At 38.5% G+C, this 27,814-nt stretch overlaps 1 protein-coding gene across 7 annotated transcripts in view; it reads left to right on the top strand.

Moving 5' to 3' along the window:
* Positions 1-20,414, top strand: part of REPS1 (RALBP1 associated Eps domain containing 1) — a 67,462-nt gene extending 47,048 nt beyond the window's left edge. For 3 of the 7 annotated variants that reach the window (XM_068150660.1, XM_068150652.1, XM_068150627.1), the window contains exons 10-20: positions 2,734-2,814; positions 5,271-5,358; positions 6,123-6,224; positions 8,385-8,457; positions 10,642-10,760; positions 11,500-11,564; positions 12,674-12,859; positions 14,363-14,458; positions 15,031-15,179; positions 15,812-15,917; positions 16,864-17,848. In XM_068150660.1, coding sequence (XP_068006761.1) covers positions 2,734-2,814; positions 5,271-5,358; positions 6,123-6,224; positions 8,385-8,457; positions 10,642-10,760; positions 11,500-11,564; positions 12,674-12,859; positions 14,363-14,458; positions 15,031-15,179; positions 15,812-15,917; positions 16,864-16,932 — 1,134 coding nt within the window. In that variant the 3' untranslated portion in view covers positions 16,933-17,848. Of the gene's footprint in view, positions 1-2,733; positions 2,815-5,270; positions 5,359-6,122; positions 6,225-8,384; positions 8,458-10,641; positions 10,761-11,499; positions 11,565-12,673; positions 12,860-14,362; positions 14,459-15,030; positions 15,180-15,811; positions 15,918-16,863 lie in introns of all 7 variants that reach the window. The other 4 variants (XM_068150679.1, XM_068150635.1, XM_068150642.1 and 1 more) reach the window with 4 other exon arrangements.
* Positions 20,415-27,814: the final 7,400 nt, after the last annotated feature.

Raw genomic sequence — 27,814 nt, 5'->3', positions numbered from 1 at the left:
GATACTACCTGCTTCACACTCTTACCTCTTCAATCATGACTTTTCTTCCTTCAAACATATTTTCTGTCTAATCTCAAGCCTGAGCACTTAGTTCTGAGAGCTTATGAAAAAGATCAAAAAGTCTGCTGTGTTTTTTTTTGTTGTGAAGTCTGGTGTCATGCTAGCTTGGACAAAGATACATAGATTTGCTTTTGAATTTACAACTTCTACACTTTGGTTCAGGTGTCTTGGTGTTCTTTTCATGGTGATGGAGGTTGCTGTGAGTTTTACTTTCTAATAATCTTTTGGAAGTATTTTTTAAAAGAAAATTTTGCAAGTGTGGAAGACAAATATTTTTAGTTTTCAGCTAGTAGAACTTTGATCTTAGCAAATCAGTTGTATTGTCAGTGCCCTTTAACTTTGCAAAGAGTTTGAGATGCAGTCCAGTACGTCTTTAATATATGTACCTTTCTATTAGCCAGAGCATTAGCAGTAACTAGCTTCTTGTAGTATTTTGGGATGGAAAGCGATAGCATAGTCCTGAGAGCGTTCAGGAGGTGTTCGTGCTCCTTTGTGACCAGCTAGGGAGTCTGAGGACAGTTAATAACTGTCCTGAAGTTTGGCTTCAGAGGAATAGAATAAAAGGTAAATTCGGTATCCATCTCTCTATGACATAGCTGCTGTAAACCTTTATGGAAGTGTTTAAAAAAAATTACAGAAGTAGTATTTTGTAATCAGGTGTTCAGTTTGCCAGCTTCACTGGTAACTGAAGTCACTGGCCAAACCAAGTTTAAAAGAGCAGTGGTAATCTGAAAGTAGTAGTCTGGAGCCCCTAGTACAAGAGGGATATAGATGTGCTGGAGCATGTCCAGAGAAGGGCCATGAGGATGATCAGAGGGCTGGAGCATCTCTCCTATGAGGACAGACTGAAGGAGTTGGGGCTGTTTAGTCTGGAGAAGAGAAGGCTCCCAGGTGACCTCATTGTGGCCTTCCAGTATCTGAAGGGGGCCTACAAGAAGGCTGGGGAAGGACTTCTCAGGATGTCAGGTAGTGATAGGACTAGGGGGAATGGAATGAAGCTGGAGGTGGGGAGATTCAGGCTGGATGTGAGGAGGAAGTTCTTCACCATGAGAGTGGTGAAGCCCTGGAATGGGTTGTCCAGGGAGGTGTTTAAGACCAGGCTGGACGAGGCTCTGGCCAGCCTGATCTAGTGTGGGGTGTCCCTGCCCATGGCAGGGGGGTTGGAACTAGATGATCCTTGTGGTCCCTTCCAACCCTGACTGATACTATGATACTATGAAATGTTAATGCTTGTTTCATGAAAATAAGCAGCTGTGTAAACACAAGAGGCCAAATTGGGGGTAAAGCTGGCAAGAACCCTGGCCATTAAATTTCAGACTTAGTGAAAACTGGCTTACTCAGCAGGTTTGTATACATAAAATCTACCTCTTTTTGAAGGGGTGGAGTGACACAGAGATAAACTGTTTAAAATGGGGAGTGGGATAGAGCAGTTAGGAAGGAGAACTTGCATCCCTATTAATAAAGATCTGAAAGTAAAAAAATTTTGACCATTATCTGCACTAATTTAAAATTTGAAATCACTACAAATTTAGTTAATCTTTTTCTTAATATAACTTTAGCTGATTGAAAACTCTTGCATAGGACTTCTCACAAAGAGTTGTTGCTGAAATAGCCAGTTTAGACCAGGTTGACATAGAGGCCATTCATTAAATGTTTCTCTATACTGAAGTATGTTAGGTTGCCTAACACTGTACAGCTTGTCCTGTATCTTAGGAATCATTTCCATTTGATGTGCCCATACAGATGGGACAAGAATAGTGATTTATTTTTGTGACTATACTAACATAACTTGAATCAAATTTTGTGAGCACCAGAATTCTTGTCTTTCTCACGTCTGTTGTTTTGTTTGAAAAACATCATTAATATTTACTTATCTTAACAAAATGCAACAAGTGTAGCATTCCTGTTACAATTTGCAATCAGGTCTCTGGATCGCAGACTAATTTTACGTGCTTCAGTACTTCGATCCAATTGTGGCTGCAGCTTGACTTAGTAAGCATGAGGACTCTTGACAATCGTGTATTGATACACCATGCTTATACCATACAGAGTTGTTCAGAGATTGACTTGTTTGCTTTTAGCAATCAACAGTATGTTCGAATTTAATTCTTTGCCTTGACAGTGATTTAGATGTGTAAAAATGCTCTTTTACAGCATAGAATCACTTCTCAGGGGTTGCACTGGCAAACTGAACTGGTGTAACTGGAGTACTCTGCTCAGTGTTTGTTTCTCTGGGATAGTTTAAGAAAACTGGCATTCACAGAATGCATTTATTTGGCAGCTACAAAGCTGAGGAACCTTTGTGTGGATTTTACAATGGCAAATACACAATGTGTCACTGGTTTTATCTTTACAGTACTTGAATGGCTTAACCATTTTTTTCACTTGTGTGATTGTCCTTGGTGAGCATGAACTCTGAAGGTACTTCTGTGTTGATGGCACACCTGTGTCTTCATTATGAAATGTGAATGCCAAGATTAATATTGACAGATGGCAAACTTGGTCGCCCAACAGTCTCAGACTGAAACTATGTACTAGTGTGCTCACCAAGTCAAGTACTGTCCAGAGCAAATAGTTTCCAGTGCAACCTCCAAACTACTATGCTAAATCTCCTCAGTGATCTTTTACTTCCATCTTTCTCATCATGCTGACTTCTCTCCTCTGTCTGTTCAGCAGTGGGAGACATTTAGCGAACGCTCTTCAAGCTCACAAACTCTGACCCAATTTGATTCTAACATTGCACCAGCTGATCCTGTAAGTCAATCACTTAGCTTGCTTGTTTGAAATTAATTTTATTAACACTGAATTTCCATTCATTGTATTTAGCTACTATGCATGATTCCACAGACTTCTTTTTGGGGAATGGTGGCAGGCATCTTGATTTTTTTTTGCTTATTTTAGGAATACAAATTTTCTAGTGCTGCTTATGTTTAGTATCTGAGTGCAAAGAATGCCTTTTCACCTCAATTTTGATGTACTACAACACTGCTATTGAAGTCTATATTACACAAAGTATTTAAACATAATTGAAAACATAAATAAATGTGCAAGTCAATGCAAGGGCCACTCCCAGTGACCAACCAGTTCCATTTCAGATTTATTTTCTTCCTGTGTTGTTTCAGGGTTTCAGGTTGCAGAGCTTGATTTGCACCATCTTTAGTGGCTGTGGTTATTTCATTTTTCTAATGTTTTCACTAGGTTACTTATAAGACTTGTAGTATTTCTGCAGTTATTCCTGTGCTGTTTTAATGGTTACTCAGTGAGGAGTGCTCTGAAGGATTATGTAGTTAAATATCCTGTCAAGTTTGGGAGCTAATAATTCACTGCAGCGTTTCAAGTTCTGCTGGTTTTAGGCTTGATAGTGTGTGACATTGAAGCAGTTCTGAAATGCATTAAAATTGCTTCAGTACTTAGCTGCTCTTTTCCCCCCACTTTTCTTACAGATTGACCACTCCTAGTGTTCATTTTAATTACAATGTTAGTGTCCATTTGGTTATATAATGAAACGTAATAGGTATACATAATATTTAACTGCTTTTAGTATTAGACAAGATAGTTCTGAAAAATGTATAATGTATATATTTTAAATACATCAGTGTTCCACTTAGTCCTACTTACACTGAAAGCCAGCATTTTTGTCTGAGGCAGTCTTTTTCGGTTTAAAGGTAGTGTGTTTATATGTTTTAATGAAGTAAACATGATGGAAATCACTTTCTAGTTGCTTCTTACTGTGTATAATTCCTTGACAGTAAAGAACTATTGCTGTCTTTTATCTGCAGTAAAAGAGTGCTTTAATTTTGCACAGAATTAGTAAATGACAGAAAACTGAAGCTTGAGGTTGGTGGGTTTTTTTCCCTGTATGTTGATAGTCTCAAAAGTAGAACAGTGATGGAAAACTCTTAAGTGTGTGTAGGAACAAATTCAATAGAAATACACAAAACACACTAGGAGATTGCCCTCTGGAGTAGTTTTCTTAAAATCCATGTAGGTGAGAACAATTTTAAAGAATGGTGAGCCTCTCTGATGCTTGCTAAGGTACCACTTTGAGAATAGATACTTTGGAGTCATTATTTTCGCATCAAAACCAGGAACAAATGACAGCATGATTTAAGTAGCAGTGTGGAGACTTTTTAATTTAGCACACTCAGCAGTGATGCATAGGCCTGATTTAGTGAACCACTCCTGCTTTCACAAAGTAGAGTATGAATAACTTAACAAGGATTGTTAATAATTTAACTAAAGAGCTAAAAAGGGGGAAAGGATATATTTTAAAGTGAGAACTAAAAGCCTGGTGCAGTGAGTTTGAGCTGTGACTGGAAAGTGGGTTTAAGTTTACATTTTCAACAAGAGTTGTGCAAGTCACTTTAAACTGTTTTGGAAAATATTATTGTAAATACCTTGTGCTTGGTGAAATTGATCTACTTAAGAAGGTAGAACAGATTCATCCTCTGATACAAGAGTAATTTGAAGCTTCTTGTTATTTCTGGGAACAGAATATAATCTGAATTTTTTGGTGGTATTACTGTCCCATTAGAGTATTCTGAGTACTGATGGTAGTAAAAAATCAATCCACTCAGACAGATGTGTTCATTCTTCTAGGTTACTTGGGAACAAACATACAAATGTTGAGATTTTAAGCCATCTACACTGTCTCCAAACCAAATAGAAAGAGCTGTTTATAAACTGCATTTAAAATGGAGTCCCTTGTCTGAACCACAGTGAGGTCAATACCTGTCTAGAGATGTATTGCATAGGGTTCACAAACTCAAAGTTCAGAAGATTCTACAATTGTGGAGTACCTGTTCTACAGAGAATTACTCGTAATATATAAACAGGCTATAACTTTTTGAGCCATTTTAAGTTAAGTTGAAGAGTGGAGTTTGGAAATAAGTGGCTTCTGTGTAGATTTGGTTGAGTCTTGGATTATTTTTTTCCTTTTAACTCCAGAAATCTGGTGCAATCCCAGTCCTGTTTACCTATAGAAACACTTGTAGTGCCCTTCTGAAGTATTATGCTAGCTTACACCTTATAAAAAGTTAGAGAAACTTCACCTTACAGAAATTTGGTTTTATGGGTATATTCAGTTCCCTGGAACTGTGTAACAAATCAAATGTACAAAATTATGTCTAGAAGTGACATTTCTGTGGTGTCAGAGAATCTTAATAGAACCATTTAAAACTAACATCACTTAACTCTGATCTCTTCCACAGGACACTGCAATTGTCCACCCGGTTCCCATAAGAATGACTCCAAGCAAAATCCACATGCAGGAAATGGAGCTTAAAAGAACTGGAAGTGGTAGGATATTTTCTCTTGCTCATGAGGCAGATTTTGGACAATTGTTGTTGGCACTATTTGATTGAACACTAGTTTCGGGGTTTTTTTTTCTGTAGAAGACTGTATCTGGCTTTCTAACCAGCATAATTGAGAGTCTCAGAACTAAGAATTGGAATGTAGTTCAGACAGGTGCATAGTTTGAACTGGCTATTTGCTACAATGAGGAGTTTCACCATCCATAGGAGATCACTGCTTGGAGTAGTATAGGAGCATGATTATATAGATTTGATTTGTGCCTCCAGGAGTGCCTGTGTCTCCTTATTAAACACTGAAGGAGATTTTGAAGATGGAGAACGTGGTCTGCATTGATAAACCTTGCTCTTCTGTGGACAGAAATGCTGAGTGTACTAGTTTGAAACCTGGGAGTATTGGCAGGTGTGGGTTTTTTTTAAATACTGTGGTCAGTACTAAGAAAGATGGTTGGATAACTTTCTTTAAGGAACAGTGAAGTCAGAATTTATAGATGTGTGCCAATAAGCCAGTATTTTTTGAAGTTGTGTAACTCATGCAGTCCTCAACATGAGATTAAATTACTATCCACAAAATGTTTATTTTAAACTTTTCTTAGCTTGTAAGTAGGTAAAGATTCCCAATTCTTTAGACTGAGAAATAGAAACAATGCTATTACAATGTAAAACTTTGAAGCTGAAATAATTCACACACTAGAAGCGTTACAATGCAACTTTAGGCTAGTTTGTTTATTTAGCTTTGTTTTTCCTATCTAGATCATGCTAACCCTACTAGCCCACTACTTGTGAAACCACCTGATCACCCAGAAGAAAACAAAATGAGTTCATCTGTAAAATTTACATCTGGAAATACAGTTAGTAAGTATCAGTATCGGTGGTGTTCTGTTAATGGACAGTCAAAAAGATTTCTTCAATATTATTCATAGGTTCACTTTTTCTTGCATTGCACAGAAGTACAGATTTAGTGATCAAAATGTAGGTGTGGGTTAAGTATTTTACTCCACAGTTTACTGTTGATGGGTCAATATATTAATAGTGTTTGAACTGAGAACCAATGAAGATTTATAAACATCATACTGACCTATGGCAGGAAGCAGGGCCAAACTTTTCCATTTCATGAGGTAACTAAAACTTCAGTTAGCATAGACACTGCACAGTTGCCTTTCTGTGTGAGCTGTGTGATTTGAAATAAAGGAGAGGGGATCTGTGACCTCAGAAAGTGGTAACTGGAGAAGTTTCCCCTTAATTCTTCTGCTTGTTATTATGCAAGTAAAAATAAAAGCAGAAAAAAGAACTGCTGTTTACCCAAATTATTTTAACCTTACTGTGATATGCTATTTTAATATCTCTTTAATAACAGTTTGAGTGTCACTTGAGACTCCTGCTAAATGATGTAAACAAAAGCATGAATGCTACAGTCAAAAGGGGAGGGTAATCTAAGTCACCTTCCTTCCTAATGAAATATGAACAAAGCAGGAGAATAACGTGTGTTAACTAACATTGAAAAGCACAAACCTCCCTTGAGGACAAAAATAACATTGCACAAGCCTCTGTCCTTCATAACAGGACCTTTGGCTGACTGTCACACTTAGGTTACTGGAAATACTGAAAAAGGATTCTGTTAAAGATTGTGTTCAAACTCATGAGTTTGGATTAGCCAACATTGGTACATTATGAAGGTTACATTTGCTAAGTAACTGTCCTTTGCCTTATATAATGATTAAAACTGTTTACTGTGCCTTTGAAATTGGTTTAGAAAGGCTTCTTCTGTTACCAGTGTTAACTCAAAAATTTTGTACTGAAATGATCAAATTTTTCAGTTGAAAAGGGCTTAAGTTTTTCCTCTTTAAAAGTGTGATTATATGAATTCTTGTTTGACTAGGTTATATTGCATCCTGAGTAGCTTGGACCAGTACTACAGCTGTTTGGATTGAGGAGAAAGAATTTCATGTATCACATCACCAACTTGTGCTTGAAACTTAATTTTCTCACTTGAAAATTTAAATGCCACCTCATGGCAGCCACTCCTGTTTCTTCTTTTTTATTCCTTTTAATTCTCCATTGCCCTCACTGAATAGAGACACAGCTGCAAAGTAACTTCTAATCTGAAATTAACTTGAGATAGTGTATGCCTTAGATGACTGAGCATGATGAGGATCTCAAGCCAACTTCACTAGATTGATGTATCTACAGTTAAGAGTTAAAAAGAAAGGTCCTAGGAGGTTAATCTGGTGAATCTCATTGCTCCGGTGACTTTTCACCTTGAATTGTGCTTTATCAGGTGCTCTGTAATAATCCCTTGTAATAAATTACCCTGAGATACATTTTCTGTCTATGTTCATTCCATACAAATTTTGTGGGTTTAAGTTAGACTCTTCATATCTGGGGGGAAAAAAATGTTTGCACAGCTTTTAAGACTGAGAGCGTCCCTGAGGAAACTGTCTATATGATGTCGTTTTTATAGGTGACTTTGGTTAAAGCCTAAAAGCTTTTGTAAAGATTTAGTCCAAAACAGAGCTAACTACCAACCTTAAAGGTTACAGTAGTAGCAAAGCTACTGAGTTTGCCTGTGTACTCTACATATTTTTCCCTTTTTCTAAGCATTTTAACAATCCTTCAGTGTTTGTAAAATCAAGCATATCCTACTGCTTGCTTTTTTTTTTTCTTTCCTTTGGCTATCCCTTGCTCTTATTGACTAGATTGAAATTATACAGTGTCAAGTGTTTAAAACTTAATGCTTTTGGAATGTACATTTTCTATTTTGAATACATTATTGACATTGCTTATTCTTAAGTACATCCCAGTAGTAACCAATAATTTATGTTATTTGGCAAGAGGAGCTGGTGTGTATTGGGTCCTTCAGTCATTGAGACTTGAGGATTTTCAGTCCTGCCAAGACCTTACAGAGAATCAGTACAAAGACACAAACTTTTTTTAAAACAAATGCTGGATACTTAAAATCATATGTTACTTATAATGATGCAAAACAAGTGTAAACTTTGTACTTTCCTTTGCCAGCAGACGGTTACAGCAGTTCGGACTCCTATACTTCAGATCCAGAGCAGATTGGAAGCACTGTTACACGGCAACGGTCAGTAGAATAGCAACTGAATAAAAACAACCCGTGTAAAAGGTGTTAAAAGAAGGCTGTTCAGAGCTTCTGATTGTTTGGCAGCTAGCTTGTATAAATGATGGCTAAAGAGGCTCTTAACACCCAGGAATCTGAAGGCCATCTGCTTTCTAATGCATTATGCTGCACCTGTTAATGTGTAAACTGAAAATAGAAAAATAATGCAGTCTCAAAAGTTGTTTGGAATTGGCCCAGTCAGTGTCACTTTCTTCTTAAACACAAAGGAATGGAAATACAGGAGATGTTATTTGGAAACAATTTCTTGTATTTTTAAAAATAACCATTAAGCTTTCATTAATGGTGAAAGGACCTTGTGACCTCATAGCATAAAAGAAGAATAAAACCTAAATTAGAAGTATCCCAGCAGTAAATCAGTCTCTTTAATTAGTGGGCTTTTATAAAATGAAAGGCAATCCTAAGCACAACATCAATTTAAGAGATTGGAGGAAGTTATCTGGGTGCATAACCGACAACTGCATCATTTAACATAAGAGAATGTGCTATACTAGCTGCTGCTAATTGTTCTTATTAAATCTGCCTGATAGGATTAAAAACCAGCTACACTATTAACTACCTTACAATCGGTTTCAGAGGTAAGTTTCAAACCAAAAATAATTAGGGTGACTTCAACAGCAAAGAAAGATTTGCAATTGCCTCTCAGTACAGCAGCTTGAAAATTTCTTTTCTCTTAATGGCAAATTTGACTGTCCTGTTCCTGTGCATGTTTTTGCACTGTCAACATGGTTTTAGCATGTTCTTTTCATTTCTAATTTTGGGTTGGGTTGTCTTGCTGAACTTGTGTAGATGAGTGAAGCTTTCAGAGTTGTCAGTTTATGGCACAAGATCATCTGTACACATCTGGCAGTGTCCACTCAAAAGACGTTTTTCTCCCTCTTCCTTCCACTGATATCTCTTCTACCAACTGCGACTTTATCTGTAGAGATGATGTTGTCCTTAACCCTACCATTAGTGTAGAGTACTTTTTGTATTTTGAAAAAGCAAAGACTGATCAGGCTATGTCAGTTCTATGGTTCTGTGATAATGATACTTCATGATACTTCAGTAGTGTCTTTAACCACTTTGTTCCTCTTTTAATCCTACTTGTGCCTTCACAGTGGTCTACCTAGAAGGATGACCCTAAGAGTCAGTGTAATTAGATTTGTATTTCATGAGCTAGAGGGTCACCTTGTATCACTGAAGCATTGTCATGGAAAGTGTATTAAGCAAGCAGATTTTTCTATTGTGATAACTCAATTTTCTGTCTAGAAATACATTTCAGAGATTTCAGGTTTTATGTGTAACTTAAGTATGTCTTACCTCTCCCAGTTCTGTATCTTACGATGGTCACAGAAGAATGTTGAAGTCAGTCATAGCAAAGATTTTGTCATTTACTTGTGAGTTGAGTAAGAGTAGCTGTGTGCATTTTAGTGATTCAGTAAATCATCTTGCTTAGGTTGGAGTATTTAGGAAGCTTCTGCAAGTGGTTTTAAATTATATATACAATAAATGCCACTCATGGCACTTAGAGCAGTACTTCACCCTATCCTTTGTGTGCTCAATGAATTTACAACAGGTATCCACTAGATGGTGATCCTGCCTAAGAATGGGTTGAAGTTTCTGATGATGCCTCCCAGGAATATTGATTTGGAAGATTTAGGCAGAGAATTAAACAGGTCTCCTACCCTGAGATACAGCTTAAGCTCTATATACATGGAGGCAACAGCAACTTAATGTTTATTTCAGGGATATTGAACTTAACCATTTCAAACCTAATCAGGATGTTGACTACATCTTACCTACTTTGCAAGTTATAGTGATGATCATCTGGATGGAAATGCCATATTTAGGACTTTCTGTTCCTAAAGTGATTGAGATATATGTCAAGCTGTTGGTTTCCCAAAGATAAATTCCTTCTCTTAATACAAGAATGATTTGCATAACAGATTTAAGTAAAGAAAAATATAGAAAGATTGTGAAATCAACAAATACCAGAAGTTTAATACTGTTTTTTTCAGTCTTTGAAATCAATGGCAACCAGGTTCTTTTCCATCTTTCAGACTTTGGGTTTAATTGCAATTGGGTTTAATTTAATTTTAGATCTGTCACAGCTGCTAAAATCACTATGGAAGCTTCTTTGTTTTGCAGATCACATTCAGGAACGTCTCCAGATAACACTGCCCCCCCACCACCACCTCCAAGGCCTCATCCTTCTCACTCTCGGTCATCATCTTTAGATATGAACAGATCCTTTTCAGTTACCCCAGGTAGATATGCTGTGCTCCTGTGTTTCAACATGTATGCTCTGAAAGCAGACAAATCTTTTTTCCCCTCTAAAGAAAGATTTAGAGTGTGCTTTTCATACATTGCTTTTGAAGAAAAAAGCAGAAAATATTGTTGGGGTGGGTTTTGCTTGTATAAAAACTTGTACTCTGCTTAACCAGACAATTTACTTCTAAACTCTGCTGACATTGTAGTCCTTTGGATGATGAATGAGAAGCAATGTCAGGAAATAACGTTTTGGTAGGGCACCCACATGCAATGAATTGCAACTGCTAGTAAATTTTCAAGAGGAATTCTTTCATTATCAGATGTAGTAGAGAGAGATGTTGAGTATTTCACATAAGAGGAAGTTACTAAATATCACTTGTAGTGCCATGCTTAATGGGTTTTATTGTACTCCTGACTTGTTAGTACTTTTCAGCTTAGGATCACAAAATATGAGAAAATGCTAAGAGCTTATAATGAGGGCAAAAGCAAAAAACTGTATCTATGATCATCAAAGTATGACCATGTCCATACTCTGAGCTGGAATGATTCCATGGTCTGATTCCTTATTTTGTCTTACTGCAAATTTGAAAGGAGGTGATGTTGCAATGATAGTCCTCTGACAGGCTAATGCATAGACAAAATGCAGTATGTCTTCATGTTGACAAGTCGAAAAGTTAGATAGCACTGTTGTGTGAAGAGTAATAATCTTGGTCAAATGTAATGCCTCTCTTACAGGACAGCAACAGGCTGGAGTTGTTGCCTATCCCCCTGCAGTGCCTCCAAGACCACAGCCTTCACAGGTAATGATCTCGCTTTTGAAATCCATACTCTCACTCAGTGCATCACTTTTTATCTAATGCTGAATTTTAACTTCTCTCTCAAAGGAGTAGCACTGCATGGTATTTTTTGAAACCACCAGTATGTGAATGATGGCAAAACCTAGACTATAGCCAAATGCTAGCCTTTCCTGAATGAGGAACTCCTTCTGGGAGAACCATAGGAAGGGATTACAGTGAAGACTGAGGAATAATGAGTGGCTCTGGAGCTCTCAGTTGTAAGAAAAAAGAGGGAGGTCAGTCTTCATTTCATTGCCTGTCCCTGTATAGGTAATGAACTGTAACACAGACTGAAAGAGCAGTCTTTCAAAGTTTTACAAAGTAAGTGTCCTCAGCCTGTCTGGCACAGGCTATGGTTTTACATAACATACCTGCTCCCAAAAAAAAATGATCCCACTTCTTCCTTTGTCATACACTTGGTCATCTTTGCAGTCCTGGACCAGGTCAGTTAGCTCATATGGTAGAAAACAAATCTAGAAAAAGGTGTTTTTCTTTGTCTCAACCAGATGAATCCTTCAACTGCTGGGCAGATCTAACAAAGGACAGATAAAATTGCTTTTCAGTTGTTCTGCAGCAGCAGTTAATTGTTAGAATATGGGTTACCATCAGTTGAACTCAGTCAATGGATTCAGAAATCATCAGCAAGGAAAGAGGGTGCAGTGAATGACAGTCTTACTCCATACACTGTGATCACATAAGCATGTTTTCCTATAGATCCAAACTAAAAATCTGTATCAAGCCTAACAGAGCCAGGCTGGACTTTGTTACAGCAGAAACATCTGTCCAATGAGTATCTAGTCCTGTGGTGCATCCACCTTTGGTCTCATTCTTTGGGTAACAGCAGATCTGACAGAACTCCCTTTTCTCTTAAGTATTTATCTAGTTCTATAGTCACAGGCACTTTTTCCTACTGACAGGATACGAATCCTTGTCTAACTGAAGAGGCATATTCTGTCCCATGCTGTTGTTTGGCAAGATTCTTTGCATGAGATAACTATGTTAAGAACAATGTCACTAAAACTGGGGTTTGGTGTTTTTTGGGGTTTGTTTGTTTGTTTGTTTTTTAATTGCAGGGTGCAGGTCCTCATGTGCATCGCCCAGTAGATGCTGAAGGCCTGATAGCTCATACCAGTACCTCACCTCAACAGATACCAGAACAGCCAAATTTTGCAGACTTCAGCCAATTTGAGGCATTTGCTGTTTCAGGTGTAAACAAAGAGGAGGAAGATGAAATTGAACCGCACTCGGAAGTGTTGCAGGTGAGCTGAAGTGAAAATCTTGTCAATTGCTTAATACCACCAACAACTGAAAAACTTTGTTAAAACTTATTTCTGCTGGTTTAACTCAGTCCATCACTGCAGAGTAATTACATTACACACTACCACATATTTAGTAACTGGCAAACACCTAGGCAGAAGAAATTCTTTTCTTCTTAGTTCTTGAGTGTAATTCAACAGATTTTGTACTTAACACGTGTGTGAGATGTACTGTTGATGCATTTAAAACTTGGCAGAGGCAAAACTTTACTTCTTGCTCTTGCCAGTACACCAGAATGGTGTACTGCTAAGCTTTAAAGTAGTCTCCCTTAATAAATGAGATTACTGTCAAGTATTGTACACATCTGCTAAAATTCTATTAATTTGGGTTTGTTCTAATCCACTGGACAGACAGCTAAAGTGATTAGAACTCTGGCACCCTTCTATAATAGAACATTAGAAATGCTTGCAAAACTTTGATTTTTTTACTACAGACAGGGCATGTAAAAGATCAGAAGCCTTGGGGCTTATTCCTGTTAGTGTCCTGATACTTTGCTGCTATTACATTAATTCATGTTTTGCTTTCATAATTTGTAGTCTGTAAATTCTCTGGGGCATTTCTGCATCCTCAGTTGCAAAAATACCTGAGGTGCTTTAAAGTTCTCCCAACTACCAGCAGTATGTTCTTGCTTCCCTTAACGGGGAAGATCAGTGACATATAACCGTTTGAGCATTCTTCATGCAAAATCAGCTGTTAGCTTCAGCTGCCACTGAAAACTGCTCAGGTTAAGCTTACTCATTGTTTGGTGTTAATGTGGGTAGCCAACAGTCACACTGTGTTGCATTGGAGGGGTTAAGCTTTGGCAGTAACAGACAATGGTGGTAATGTAATAGCAGAAACAGCTGTAGCAGTTTATCATCAGGCCACAGCCTCTTTTGTGCTACACAGTGCCTCATACCGTTGGGGATTTGACTTTGTTCAGACATTTTCTAACATCAGGAATGCAGTGCCTGAGAGCAGAGTGCTTTCAGGTAACTTTGTCATCAGTGATTTTAGACCCTGTGTTGAATCTTACATTCACAGTATTCACAGTATAGCCGAGGTTGGAAGAGATCTCGAGGATCATCAAGTCCAACCTGTCTCCACAGACCCATGACTAGACCATAGCACCAGGTGCCATGTCCAGTCTCCTCTTGGAACACATTCTATATCAAATGACAGATCTGACTATTGATTCTGGAAATACAGCTTTTTACTTATGTGCCTTTTCTGTAAGATGCTCCCAACCCACAACAGTGCTTGTGACCAGTTTAGAGACGAGTTATCTCCAAAGCAGGTATTGTTGTAGTCCAGCTTGTGCTTCTAAAGAAAACATGAACTAGATTTTTTAGGTGTTAACTGTATTCAAGTATCATAAGCACAGCATACTTGCACTTACTACAACTGTTACTGAATTAAATACATGTTAAGTAGTAGTTTTCTAAATACATTTTATATTCCTTTAGGTTGAAAAGCCCTCTGATTCTGCAAGTTCTCTTAGAGTTGCCAAAGCAGATGGAAGAGTTGAAGACAAGGCACCTGCTAATGTCCCCACTAGTGTGGTATGCTAAATATACTTGGAAGGAGAGCACAGTTGTCTGATACTTATGAAATTATGTCTGTTTTGGTTTGGAACAGCAGCTTCATACTCCTGCACTTGAAGCCAGTTTGCTTAGTTCCAATATGTGCTTCAGATGGGCACGTATATGGTGAATTTTTGCATCAGATGATGTCAATAATCAGCTTTATTGTTGAGATAGCAGAAAATTCAGATAGTTTGTAAGCATTCAAATTTTTGAAACAGCACAAATTTCAGTGCAGAACTTGGTTAACCCTTGCTCTCTTTTTTTTTTTGTTGTTAAAGGCATAATCACCGAGGGGAAAGCATCTTCTGAGATGCAGATTTGCAAATGTCGGTAGTACCATGGTGTTTGTGCTTGCACAGTTCTTTGTCAGTGTTTTTCTAGGCTGCATGAGAAAGCAGCTAGATGTCCATCAGAAAATACCTAATGGGTTGTAAATTCAGTTAGCTCAGTAACTGGTTCTAAGAACATGTAACGCAAAGAAGCTACCAGGTTATAATCGAAATAAAATGCAATATGTGAAAATGAATAGGCTGTGTTTTCCTCTGCAGGGTAAAGGCACTACCCCACTTGCTCCACCACCAAAGCCTATTCGCAGAAGATTAAAATCAGAAGATGAGCTAAGACCTGAAGCTGAGGAACATACACAGAAAACAGGTGTCATAGCTGCTGTTCTTGCTTCACAGCCATCTATTCCTAGGTAACCCAAGAAGTGTTACTGGAAAATTTACATTTAAACACCATACACGCTTTCTGTTCCAGGAGTTGCAAACAATTTCCATGTTTGAGTTTAGATTAATTCAACAATTGAAAGGATTTGGGGTTTGGGGAGGTTTTTTCCTTTGTTTGTTGTTTGGGGCTTTTTGGACCAGATCATCCTGAAGCCTCTGCTACTGGGAGACCTTTTAGAGATCTTGAAGTATGACCTCTTTCTAACTTCTGCAAGTGGTGGAAGTACTAAGATGTAGTGTTTATTCTAAGTGATGGTTGCTATGAACAGTCCAAAATGTGCAGTCTTTGTGTCCTCACATGAGAGCAGACTGTTACATTAGTCATTTCCAGATAAATGAATGTGGTGCTGTGTTGGGACATCAGGAAATTATGACAAGCTTTTTAAATGTGGGGTTTGCTGTTTCATTGAAACCAAGTGTGTGTAGCTTCCATGCAAGCAAACAAGACTGACCAAGCCAGGCAGAAGAGGGAAAATTAAGTGTATCAGGTTAAAAATTGGAAAAGAAGATTCTGCTCATCTGAAAAAAGGGAGAATTTTAAATGAAATGTTCAGCTGAAGTGATGCAATGGCTTACTACAATACTCCTCATATATTCTCAGATCAGTGGGGAAAGACAAGAAGGCAATTCAGGCATCAATCAGACGTAACAAGGAAACCAACACTGTTTTGGCCAGATTGAATAGTGAACTACAGCAGCAACTAAAGGTAATTCCAGATTTGTGTTTTGTTTGGAGGGGAGAGCCTGAGAGGGGGAGATGTTAGCAATGCACAGTAACAGGCATCTCTGCAAACCAATGACGTACATAGTAGAGGATGCTAATATATAATATTAGTAGTTTTGTAGATCATAGAATATACCTAATTGTCACAAACTTTGTGAAATTAAAAAGGACACTTCTACTACTGCAAAACACAGTTTTCAATGTAATTTGCTTTCAGCTACACTGAATATAAAATAAAATTAATTTAAAAAAAAAAATCACAACCCACCCAGAAATCTTACTGTTAATAACTGGAGGTAGCTGTTGTGGTCATCAGGTACTTAAAAAGCATTGTTGAGAACAGCTGAAGGAGTTTGCTTGCTTCTGAAGTAAAATCAAACCTTAAAAAAATTAATCTTATTAAGACTTTATTAATGCAAAACTTGCAGCTTAACAAAAATAACAGCAACCTGCTTATCAAGTCAGCTATTACTGTTTGGGGTTTCTCTGCAGGCAGCATCTTTCTCTTGCCATCTGAACCTTTCTTGCCTTAAGATAGTTTAATTGTCAGATTTTTTTAAATATCATCTTATTTGTAAGCATGAATTAGTGTGGTGCTGTCAGGACTGGAAGGTAAACCATTTGAAAAACTACAAAGTCTGAGTTTCTTTTGTTACCATTTGACAGTCAAGGTGTGTAACATTTACATAATGGGAAAAACTCGGAGTGGGGGTAGGGAAAATTGAGCTTGCCATCCTTTAACTGAGATGAGAGCTTACCCCGCTAACATACTGGACTTGATTTGAAGATATTACAGCTGGGTTTGCAGCTCTGGGAGCAGTCCTCAGCTCTCAAAACCGAAACTGATGTTTACCAGTCTGGATCACATGAGGATATTCTAAAATACTCATTCTCTCTGGACAGTCAGTAGACAAATCTTTCTTTTGTAGGACGTTCTTGAAGAGAGAATCTCCCTGGAAGTCCAACTGGAACAACTTCGACCCTTCTCTCACCTCTAAGCCTACTGCCGTTAACTGTGAATTTACTAATTATGAAAGGGGTATTGGTTTCAAAGCCTATTTAAAGATCCATGCATCTAGCTCAGTGCACTCTACATTAAATGTTGTGGTTCTGTTTTGTCAATTTGTCTACTTTTGTATTTAAGTATTTTAATTTCAGTACAAAGAAAAACAAAAAACAAGAACTTTTTCCTTGAATGTGACACTGCCTCTCACGACATTTTCTGTGGGCATCCATGATCTCTGTTGGACTTGAGTTTGCCACCAAAATTTCCAACTGGAATTTTTTAGTAGTTTCTTTTTTCCCCCCCTTGCAGAAGAGAACTGCTGATCATGACTTCAGAATTCAAGCACACAGCCCCTTCTTTCACTATGGCGTTTATTTGATTGTGCCAGAAAAGGCTGAAAACTAAGTAATCTGTCATCAGCCAATGTCACCTCCCAAGCTACCTTTCACAATTGGAGAATTGTTCACAATTCCAGAAAGCCTGCTCTTTGCAATAAACCAACTTGTTCAGGTTGACACAGTTCTTGCAGGCTGTTTGCTCTCTCAGCTGGATTTGAGTTTGTGGTTTTGTTGCATACATTATAGAGTATGTAACCACAGATTGCCAGGTGTTCACATTTTACCCATTCATGATCCCGATTCACCCGCATGCCTAGTCATGGCACAATTGGTAGCCTACCAAACAGCCCTTTTTCAGTCCTCCCTCTTGTGAAAAGAGTTGGGTGTGAATCCCCAACATATTAATGACACATTTCCTGAGCACCACCTGTAACTGCATGTTTCACACATTGCCTTTTAGTAACACACCACATCCACCAAGTCTTCACTATAACAAATTGTATTGTCAAGTTAATGTGTCAATACCTCTATGAACTTCTAATTCCCAGCCAAAAAAATACAAAGGAAAAAGGAGAAAAAAAAAAAAATGAGTTAAAATTGAACAGTTTGCTTTTTTTTTTAGGAATTCTGGGGTACCTTCTGCCATCTTGTTTCCAGGCCTTATTTCTCTGGCATATAGACAGGCTTCACTATTAACAGAGTTCCCTGAGTGTATCCTGCTATTCAGGTTGATGTACTGTATTAGGATTTGTTGTATATTGTACGATACACACCTTTGGATCTCATATGTAAATTTGCATTAATTGCTGACTAACAGCAGATATTCTATTTAATGGCTTTTTCTGGCTGTGGGATCATAGATGTTTAACTGCATGGATGTATCTCTGCAGAATCAGAACTAGCAATTGTGTGATTTTTACACCAATAAAACAGCACAATATTTTAATTTTGTTGATTCATCTTTGCCTGGGAATCGAAACTCCTGTGGATGGGGCAGGGTTTTCTTACAGGTGTGCAGGGAAATCTTCCTGATTTCGTAGCATGTGTGAGAAACAGTTGATCATAATCCCGTGACCATTTTCTTCCCTCATCTTTTAGCTGTTGGTCAGAAGTTATCAAAGGCTCTTGGTAATCTGTGGCTATACTCCTTTTGTATCCTATCAACAAATTGAACACATGTAATTTCTAAAAAGTAAATATCACTACTGACTTGTGTCAAAAAAAAAAAAGGTAGAGTTCTTTAGTCTTCATTTCCAGTTTCACTTCTTTGAAAGTACCTTTCAAAACTAATCAGATCACCTATTATCAGTTCTTACTGTCACTGTCTCAATTCTGTGCTTAAACGAAATGGTATCAACCTCTTCATCCCTTTCAGAAGGTAGTTCAAGCCAGAGTTTTCTGATGGATGTGCTGTTTGTTACAGTGAAAAAGAAGTACTTCTCTTTTTGGTAATCATGTAATTGTAATTTGGGGGCAGATTTAAATGTCATGGAAGTGTGGCAGATGGCTTAGGTGTATAATAGAATAGAGTTAACCAAGTTAGAAAAGACCTTTGAGATCACTGAGTCCAACCTATCATCCAACACTATCTAATCAACTAAACCATGGCACCAAGCACCCCATCCAGTCTCTTCCTAAACACCTCCTGTGATGGTGACTCCACCACCTCCCTGGGCAGCCCATTCCAATGGGCAGTCACTCTTTCTATGAAGAACTGATTCCCTGGTTTGAAATACACAAATGTCATAGTTGCATGAAAGGTGATACTTCCTAGTTGCCTGTAAAGGGATGAAGAAATGATAGCTAAATGGGCACAAAAGTTACATATAAATTACATTTCAGGTTTGTTTTCTCTTGCCAATTACTAGATGAAGTACAAGACTTTGCCTTTAAAAAATGTAACTGGGAGGGGTGTGGGGAACAAAAGAAACAATACAACACACAAAGTTTTAAAACAACAAAACATCAAAACAAAGCTAAATGATTTTAAAGTTGGACTAATCACTTTGGTTAACTGCCAATTAACAAGAACAGTGTTTTAAAAAGGGAAGGGTGGGTCTCTTACTGTAGTTACAGTGGGCATGGAATCAACATTCTTTATCTTGTCCATAGTTCATTTGAAAGTTAAAAATGCATTTTATAAATAGTACTATTTTCATATTAATACTTGAGTGTTAAGCCTGTGTTTATAGCAGCAGGATTCTTGTGTCAGAATTCAACCTTTTAGGCTTAAATGGTAAAAAGCCTTTTTTACAGTCAAATGTCACGCATACATCTGCATTTCTGTAACATCCTTATTATTCCAGTAGAATAAATTAGTGCCTGAAGTGAGGAATTTAGGTAATCTGAGCATTTTGTCTTGCCAACAGAACCATTTTTGAGAATTTTTGTGGATTACTTCTAAGACATTCAGAATGTTTTAAACCACTTTTTCATGGCTGGAAAAACTTCTAACTGGAAAAATTACTGCTGTCTTAAGAACATCACTGCCAATGATGTTCCAAAGTTACCTCACTTGGCAATGTAATCCAACTTTAAGCCCTGATAAATTATATAATTATTGCAATTATTTCCTTGTCTTCTCCATTTGTTAGATCTTGATTCAGCCACTTGATGCATTCTTTGTGAATTTAGATTGTAAGCTCTTTGGGGCAAGGAATTACGTGCTGTACAAGAGATGTGCTCTCTTTATTGCAAGTACAAACACAGTCTGTTAAACAGCATGGATTGTGATTTGTGGGCTTAGCTGGTATGGATGGACACCAGCATGTGATCCTGAAAGACCTGCAAAATCCTTTTTGACTTTGTGATTGGAAGAGTGTCTCTTTGTTTGATTTGCATTTCCTTTGTTTCTCTCACCTAATGTGCCTCTTCATGCCCCTTGCTTTGGGTTGGTTTTGCTCCATTTCTTCGTACTGCAGAGGAGATTTCTGAAATGTGAACATAAAAAGCTAAAAAGCCACTGGGTTTGAGCAGTGTTTTAAGCATCCTTAATGTAAGCTCCTATTTTCTTTTTTTTTCAACTTCCCATGCCCTCTATTTTACTTGCTATTGTATAGTACCTGACCTAGAGGATCTCTTATTACTGAAAACATCTTCTACGGGGTAAACAAAGAAAATAAATTTACAGCACTGTTTCTGTGTGAAATGTCTCTGCCCTTTACGGATGGGGGGTGCTATGTTTCCACTCTATGTTTAGGGCAAAGTTGAATTTCTCAACTTTATGAATGACCTAGTCTGAATCACTTTTTCCTAGAAGATAAAACATTAAAAATAATTACTGCATTCTGATTCTAGTCTTGCTTTCTAGTAAAATGCAGTTTCCTGAAATGGTAAAATGCCACAAAAGGATGTTGCTCCCAGGTGAGTAGGAACTGCAATTTATACTCTGCAAGGAAGATTCATAGAATCATAGAATCAATAAGGTTGGAAAAGACCTCAAAGATCACCAAGTCCAACCGGTCACCCAAAACCCCATGACTACTAAACCATGGCTTCAAGTGCCACATCCAGACCCCTCTTGAACACCTCCAGGGACGATGGCTCCAACTCCTCCCTGGGCTGCACATTCCAATGGCTAACAACTCTCTGTGAAGAACTTTCTCCTCACCTCAAGCCTAAACTTCCCCTGGCACAGCTTGAGACTGTGTCCTCATCATATAAACGGGGCATAGAAGTTTATGCAACAATACCTTCAGGAAGCCCAAAATCTTGTTTGCTTTTCATACTTACATTCCTAGGGTGATAATTCACAATTATTCTGCCTAAATCCTCCTAAGCTCTCAGTTTTGTTGTTAGAAAGCATCATTCAGTGATGATTTAGAGTATTTAGACTGCACTGTTAAGTCTGAGCATGTAGAAGAGCAGAAGCTGTTATGGATGAAGTTTTGTCAATTTCTATGAAACAGATGATTTATGAAACATTTATTCAGAAATTCTCTGGATGGCTATAGACTTGATTGCATTGTACAAACATGAAAGAACTTGGAATAACCAAGAGAAAAAACAAAGCTGGCTGTATGTAAGTACAGTATTCATTCAAGACTTGCTTCATCCTCACCAAATTCTCTGGTGATTTGGAAACTTCTTTGATCAGATTACAAATTAATGTTAATGTCTCTTTATATTTGAAATCCCATTCCTGCTAACAACAAAATTCAAACAAAAATGGTGGGGTTTAAATGTATTTGCATGCTTAAGTTGCTTAAAAACCTTACAAAGTAGGCCATGTGCATTCATTTACACTCCCAAGGTCTGTTTTTATTGAGACATGCAACCAAATTTCATAGGCAGGATTCCAGCCTGTTTTGCCATTCATATTGATGTGCTAATCACTTAAAATTATTAGAGTAGTTTGAGTTAGAAGGGACCTTTAAAGGTTGTCCTCTGCAACCCCCCTGCAGTGATCAGGTACATCTTTAACTAGATCAGGTTGCTCAGAGCCCTGTCCAACCTGGCCTTGGATGTTTCCAGGGGTGTGGTTTCTACCACTGCTCTGGAGCAACCTGTTCCACTGTTTTACCATCTTCATTGTGAAAAACAAAACCAAAACACTCCTTCTGAGTATCTAGTCTAAATCTGTACTCTTAGATTAAAACCATTACCCCTTTTTCTGTTGTAATAGGCCCTGCTAAAAAGTTTGTCCTCATTTTTCTTATTTTCCTTTAATAACAACAAAAAGGTTAAATGCTACATTCTCTTAGTAGTCTTTGAAAACTACTAACTAGGGGTTGTATAACAATGTCTGTATACTAATAATGAGACTATTCACTAGTGTCCTGATAATTTATTTGGTTTTTTTTTTTCCCCCACAGGAGTCCTTGATTTACTTGCTTTTCAAAAGTCAGTTTTGTGTTTGGGAGGGAGAATTTAATGCTGTGTCATTTCCTTTAAGTAATTCTTTAAATTGGCAAAACGGATTTTAAAGGTGAACTTCCTGCTTTAGACTGCGTACTAGTTGTACCTCAACTGTACCCTAATTGTACCTGGATGTACACTGTTAGTGTATTCCAAAATGCTCTTGCAGTTCTTTTTTCCAGCTTACTGATAAATAGGTTATCATAGTATCATAGTATCATTCAGGGTTGGAAGGGACCACAAGAATCATCTAGTTCCAACCCCCCTGCTATGGGCAGGGACACCCCACACTAGATCAGGCTGGCCAGAGCCTCATCCAGCCTGGTCTGAGTCTTGCATTGAAGCGATTGTCAGAAACAGCCCTTGTTTTGTTATAATACTCAAATTCAGAAGTGTAACTCTAGGGGACTCTACATTTATGATGACCCAGCTTGTACCCAAGGCTTTAAGACAACTATTAGTACTGCTTATCATGCTTTGGCAGTACACTCTAGCACAGAGAACTACATGAATTCTCTTCCATTCTCTTTCTGGCAGGATGCTCTTGACACTTTTACTCTTAGAGATGTTGAGAATGCATCTAATCTGGAAGCAGTTGAAATGACTCTGTCCTTTTGACTAGTCTTGATTATGAGCAAGTAAGGAAATGAACAAAACATCAACGACCAGTGAAAGCAATTTAACCTGAAAAGGCAAAATCTAGCAATACTTCTTCTGACCCTTATGTAACTGGAATGAGGAGCTTACAGAGATATGCATCCTACTCTACAATGCATACCAGCTCTTTAGAATAGAATAGAATAAACCAGGTTGGAAGAGACCTTCAAGATCATCGCGTCCAACCTATCATCCAACACCACCTAATCAACTAACCCATGTAACCAAGCACCCTGTCAAGTCTCCTCCTGAACACCTCCAGTGATACGTGGCAGCAAAGGTGGCTTTTGCTTTCTGTCATGAAACTTCAGAGCTCTGACTATTTCACTTTTTGGTTCAAATAATGCTGACAGGAGAGGGGATGGTCCATGGTGTGGAACAAGTTAAATGTAAGGAATGGCACTTGAACTGGGAATGTCTTTTGCAAGGAGCCTGTTGTCTGCAATATCCATTCAGAAAGCAATTAAGACAGACTAATAATTGAAAGAAAAGTTGTAAACTGAAAAAGGAGGCATTAGAATCAATTAATTGCTCTGACATGCAGCTCAGGAGCATGGAGTGGAATAATCATTGCAGCAGTTGCTGTAAACTGTAAATGCTTGTGAGTGAGCGTAAGGGCCTCTGAAGGTTTAGCATATGTGGTTGTCTGTGTCAGACTGGGCAAGAAGGTGTGTATAGGGGAGGTAGCTTCAGCAATACGTGATTTCTTGGCAGAAATCTAAGGAAATACTTCAGGAAGTTCTAGGGTAAAGTGTTTCATTAAACTGATGTGGAATTTGGCACTCAGCAGGCTAGGTGCTGCTGTGCCTTATTTTGCTGATTTTAATAGAAAGCTTGAGTGCAGTCTAAGCAAGAAAATACAGGATGTATTTCAAGAGGAAGATTGAAATTATTTATAGAAAGTTCTAATGCAATGTACCTGGTGTGTTCTAGCAGAAAATGCAAGTGATGTGCCTCCAACTTTGTTTTTCTGTTATGTATCCCTGCTTTTGGAAGAAGAGTCTTGCCATTAACAACAAACCTTTATCCTAGAGCTTCGATCCCATTGTCTTCCACTGCCCTTATAAAGGAGTTTAGTCATCTAACTTAACCAGAAGGAACCAAGGGATCATAGAAGAACCAAGAGATCCTCTTGCTGTAGAAAGGTACTTAAAAGGAATATATTCCTTGGTTTGTTCTCTGCACTTTGTGTTTGGGGATAGAATTGAAGCAGGAAAACTGCTCTGGAAAAGCAGTATTAATTCACATGTCATTTTATCAAAATTAAGAGGCTGGTTACTTTGGATTTTATGGGTCCCACCAAGTTCCTTTCAGAGGTGAACTGACTAACCAAGAAACGTGCGAAATTGATAATCTAGACCTTTTCATGCTAAAACTATCAAATATTTTGTGATCTTTTCCCCACACACACCATGGCCTTTTCAAACAATGGAATCCTGTGAAGTTTTATAGTTTCCTTTATGCAAATAGTTGTGCATGCAGGATAATAGGAAACTTTTTTGTTCCTATTATGGGGGGGAAAAAATATCCATTGATTTCAGTGGAGCTGCATTTCAGCTGTCACAACTCAGGACCATCCTGATCTGAATTAACACTAAGTGAACAATGCCAAAACGTGGAAGTGAAAATAGATATTACATTGATTCCAAGGTAGCATTTGGGGTTTAAAGTTTTGCTAAAGGTGGTGTCACTATGTATTTTCTTTTCATGTATTTGTCTTCCCACACAAAGCCAACAGTAAGGGCAAGAGATTGAATGCTGGAAGGAAGCTTGCAGCTCTGGATAGCAGCATCTATAGAAGTATGCTATTGTCTAGCTCAGGTACTTGATTCTGTTTGTTTAATTATTAAGTCTGAATACATAAATTTACCTAGTCTGTTTAAACCACAATTTTTATCCATCATCCACATTTGGATGACCAAGCATGTAACTTCAAAATTAACTGAGACTTCCAGTGAATTAAGTGAATTTCTGGACTCTTGAGCACAAAAATTACTAACAGACATGTGAAATTGTGCATGCATGGAACTTTTCTGTCTAAGCAAGTCTGTATTTATGTGTATTCCTGTGTTGTAGGTTAAGGAAAATCAAGAGTTAATGGGTATGACCACAAAGAAAAGTCCACCAAAGGCTAGGGTGTCCCAGGGGGACAGGTGGTTTATCCCAGGATATAGTAATCTGTTTTTCTATACTGTTTCCCTTTATTTCTCTGTTGAAGGGAGTGCAGGCAAATGTTTCTCTCTGGTCAGGATGTGTGCACTGTTATCTCGTGGTTTGGGGGGGGAGAGCTTTTCTCTGGGCCTTGGCTGGCAGGGAATTTTCAGCTACACAAACTGAGCCTGTTGAAGCCTGTGGTAGGCCTGAGTTTAGTGGGGGAATGGGGGCAAGGGGGCTAGTGTGGCCTGCTCTGGAGCCTGCTGAGGCTGACTGGGGTGGAGGTTCTCTGGAAGGTTTTGGCCTGGTAGACCCAGGTATCTTCCTTTTACCTGAATGCCTTTTGTATCTACTTGTAAATAGAATTTCCATTCCAGTGTGGAGCATTTATTCTACTCCTTGGAAAGGGGTCAGATATTTTTTCTGTCCTTTTGCCTTGGGCATGTCATGGCTCAAAACCAGGACATCCTGAAACCCTCAAGTACAGCCTCATGCAAACTCATAGTAATGCAGTAGTGTATTTAGGTGCTGTGAATAGTCTTAACACAAAGTTCCTTGGTTTTACATGTGGATTTACAATCTGCTTTGGAAACTTTCAGTCCTGACATGGGATCCTGTGAAACCAAACCTTTGTTCAAACTAACTCTTCCATCAAACAAGCTCTGAGAAGCTCCTTTTTGGTTACTGCATGATAAACATGGACTTCTGTCGTTGGTCTCAGCTTCACTCTGAAAACTACTCAGTCTGCAGGATAAAGCATACTGCTGAGGCAGGTTTTACATCTTGAAGGAGGAGACTGAACTTAGCCATATGCTAAAGGTCTGGGTTGAGCTTATTCTGGAAGTGTTTCTGACAGAATGAAGATCTATCTAGGTTTTACATGAGAAGAAAACGGTATCCTGTAAATTACAGGCCAGGTTAGTTGGGCTTTTTAAACCTAATTTTACTAACCTAAAAAGATTACCAGCCTACTGTCTAGTAGGCTTAGCATGTGTTTGTGGTATTAAGTCTAATTACTGGTTTTCATTCTTGGTGAGAGATTTCTGCTTTTGTTAAGATCCTCAAGATCTCTATAAATTCAAGACACCATATAAAAGTAAAGCTTTGATCTCAGACCTTATTTGATGTCCTATTTAGCCCCTTAATTCTGCTCTGAATGTATTAAGATGCTTAGAACTTCTAGCCTGTAGAAAGTAAGGACCACAAAATTTTCTCAACTAGGTTGCGTATTCATTCTTTCATGTGAAACCTCTGAAAGTTGAAGTAGGGCTACCAGGGTTGCATTTTTAACCAAATGAGTTGCCAGCCACTAAAACTGAAAGAAGAAATGCTGACTTTTTCTGTTGTGGTCTCTGTAGGGTTTACTTTACATTAAGTTGAAGCAATTTCTATTTGTTGCAGTGGTAGTCTGATTATAACCTAGAATAGAATAGACCAGACCAGACCGGAAGAGACCTTCAAGATCATTGTGTCCAACACCACACAACCAACTAAACCATGCAACCAAGCACCCTGTCAAGTCTCCTCCTGAACACCTCCAATGATGGTGACTCCACCACCTCTCCAGGCAGCCCATTCCAATGGGCAATCACTCTCTCTGTATAGAACTTCTTCCTAACATCCAACCTAAACCTCCCCTGGTGCAGCCTGATACTGTGTCCTCTTGTTCTGGTGCTGGCTGCCTGGGAGAAGAGACCAACATCCCCCTGTCTACAACCTCCCTTCCGGTAGTTGTAGAGAGCAATAAGGTCTTCCCTGAGCCTCCTCTTCTCCAGGCTAAGCAACCCCAGCTCCCTCAGTCTCTCCTCACAGGGCTTGTGTTCCAAACCCCTCACCAACTTTGTTGCCCTTCTCTGGACTCGTTCCATCAAGTCAACATTTTTAACAATTGTTTAACTAGTCAAAAATAGGCAATGTGAGAACTGTTTATAAGCCTTGGTTTAGGTCAAAATTAAAAATCAAGCTAAAAATATTATCAGCACTAAACTGACTCTTTAGAGAATCAAACAGCAGTTATTCTGCAGGGATCTGCAGTTACTCCAGAATCTGAGACCAACTTAAATGGTAAAGTACACTATTATAGGAAGTTAATATTAACTACATTAAATGCAGTCAGCCTCAACTCCTTAGTAAATGTTGTGCAAATTACGACACTTTTTCAAAGCTTGGCTGGGAAGCATCATTAGGGTAAGTGTTAATTTAAAACAGATTTTCTTGGCTGTAGATCATGAACTGCAGTTTATGTTTTTGTTGTTCTTCAGTATGCAGACACAGAATATACCTGGTTGAAGAGCCCTCAAAGATCATCCTCTCCTACCCTCAACCCAGAACTGAAGGTCTGACACTAAACCATGTTCATAAATGCCAGGTCCACATGCTACTTCAACATCTCCAGGGATAGCTGCGCCACCACCACCCTGGGCAGACCATTCCAATGTTTGAGAACCCTTTCAGTGAAGAAATACTTCCCAATATCCACCCTGAACCTCCCCTGGTGCAGCTTGAAACCATTTCCTTTGGTCCTCTTGCTTGGCATCAAGAAGAGGCTGACCCCCTACTTGCTCCAACCTCCTTTCAGCTAGCTGTAGAGAGCAATGAGGTCTCCTCTCAGCCTCCTCTCCTCCAGACTGAACACCCCCCCAGATCCCTCAGGTGCCCCTTGTAGGTCATGTGCTCCAGGCCCTTCACCAGCCTCACTGCCCTTCTCTGGAGACACTCCAGCACCTCAATGTCCTTCCTGCAGCGAGTGGCCCAGAACTGAACACAGTATGCAATGCATGGTCTCACCAGTGCTGAGTACAGAGGGATGATCACTTCCCTGTTCCTGTGGACTTCAAGTGGTTGAAGAAAAAAGGTGACAATTCTTTT

This window comes from Melanerpes formicivorus, unplaced genomic scaffold, assembly GCF_026170545.1.
Source record: "Melanerpes formicivorus ecotype bairdi unplaced genomic scaffold, bMelFor1.0.p_v2 SCAF_2, whole genome shotgun sequence".
Lineage (NCBI taxonomy): Eukaryota > Metazoa > Chordata > Aves > Piciformes > Picidae > Melanerpes > Melanerpes formicivorus.
The sequence above is the reverse complement of the archived record's forward strand: the minus strand, read 5'-3'. Positions and strand labels throughout refer to the sequence as shown.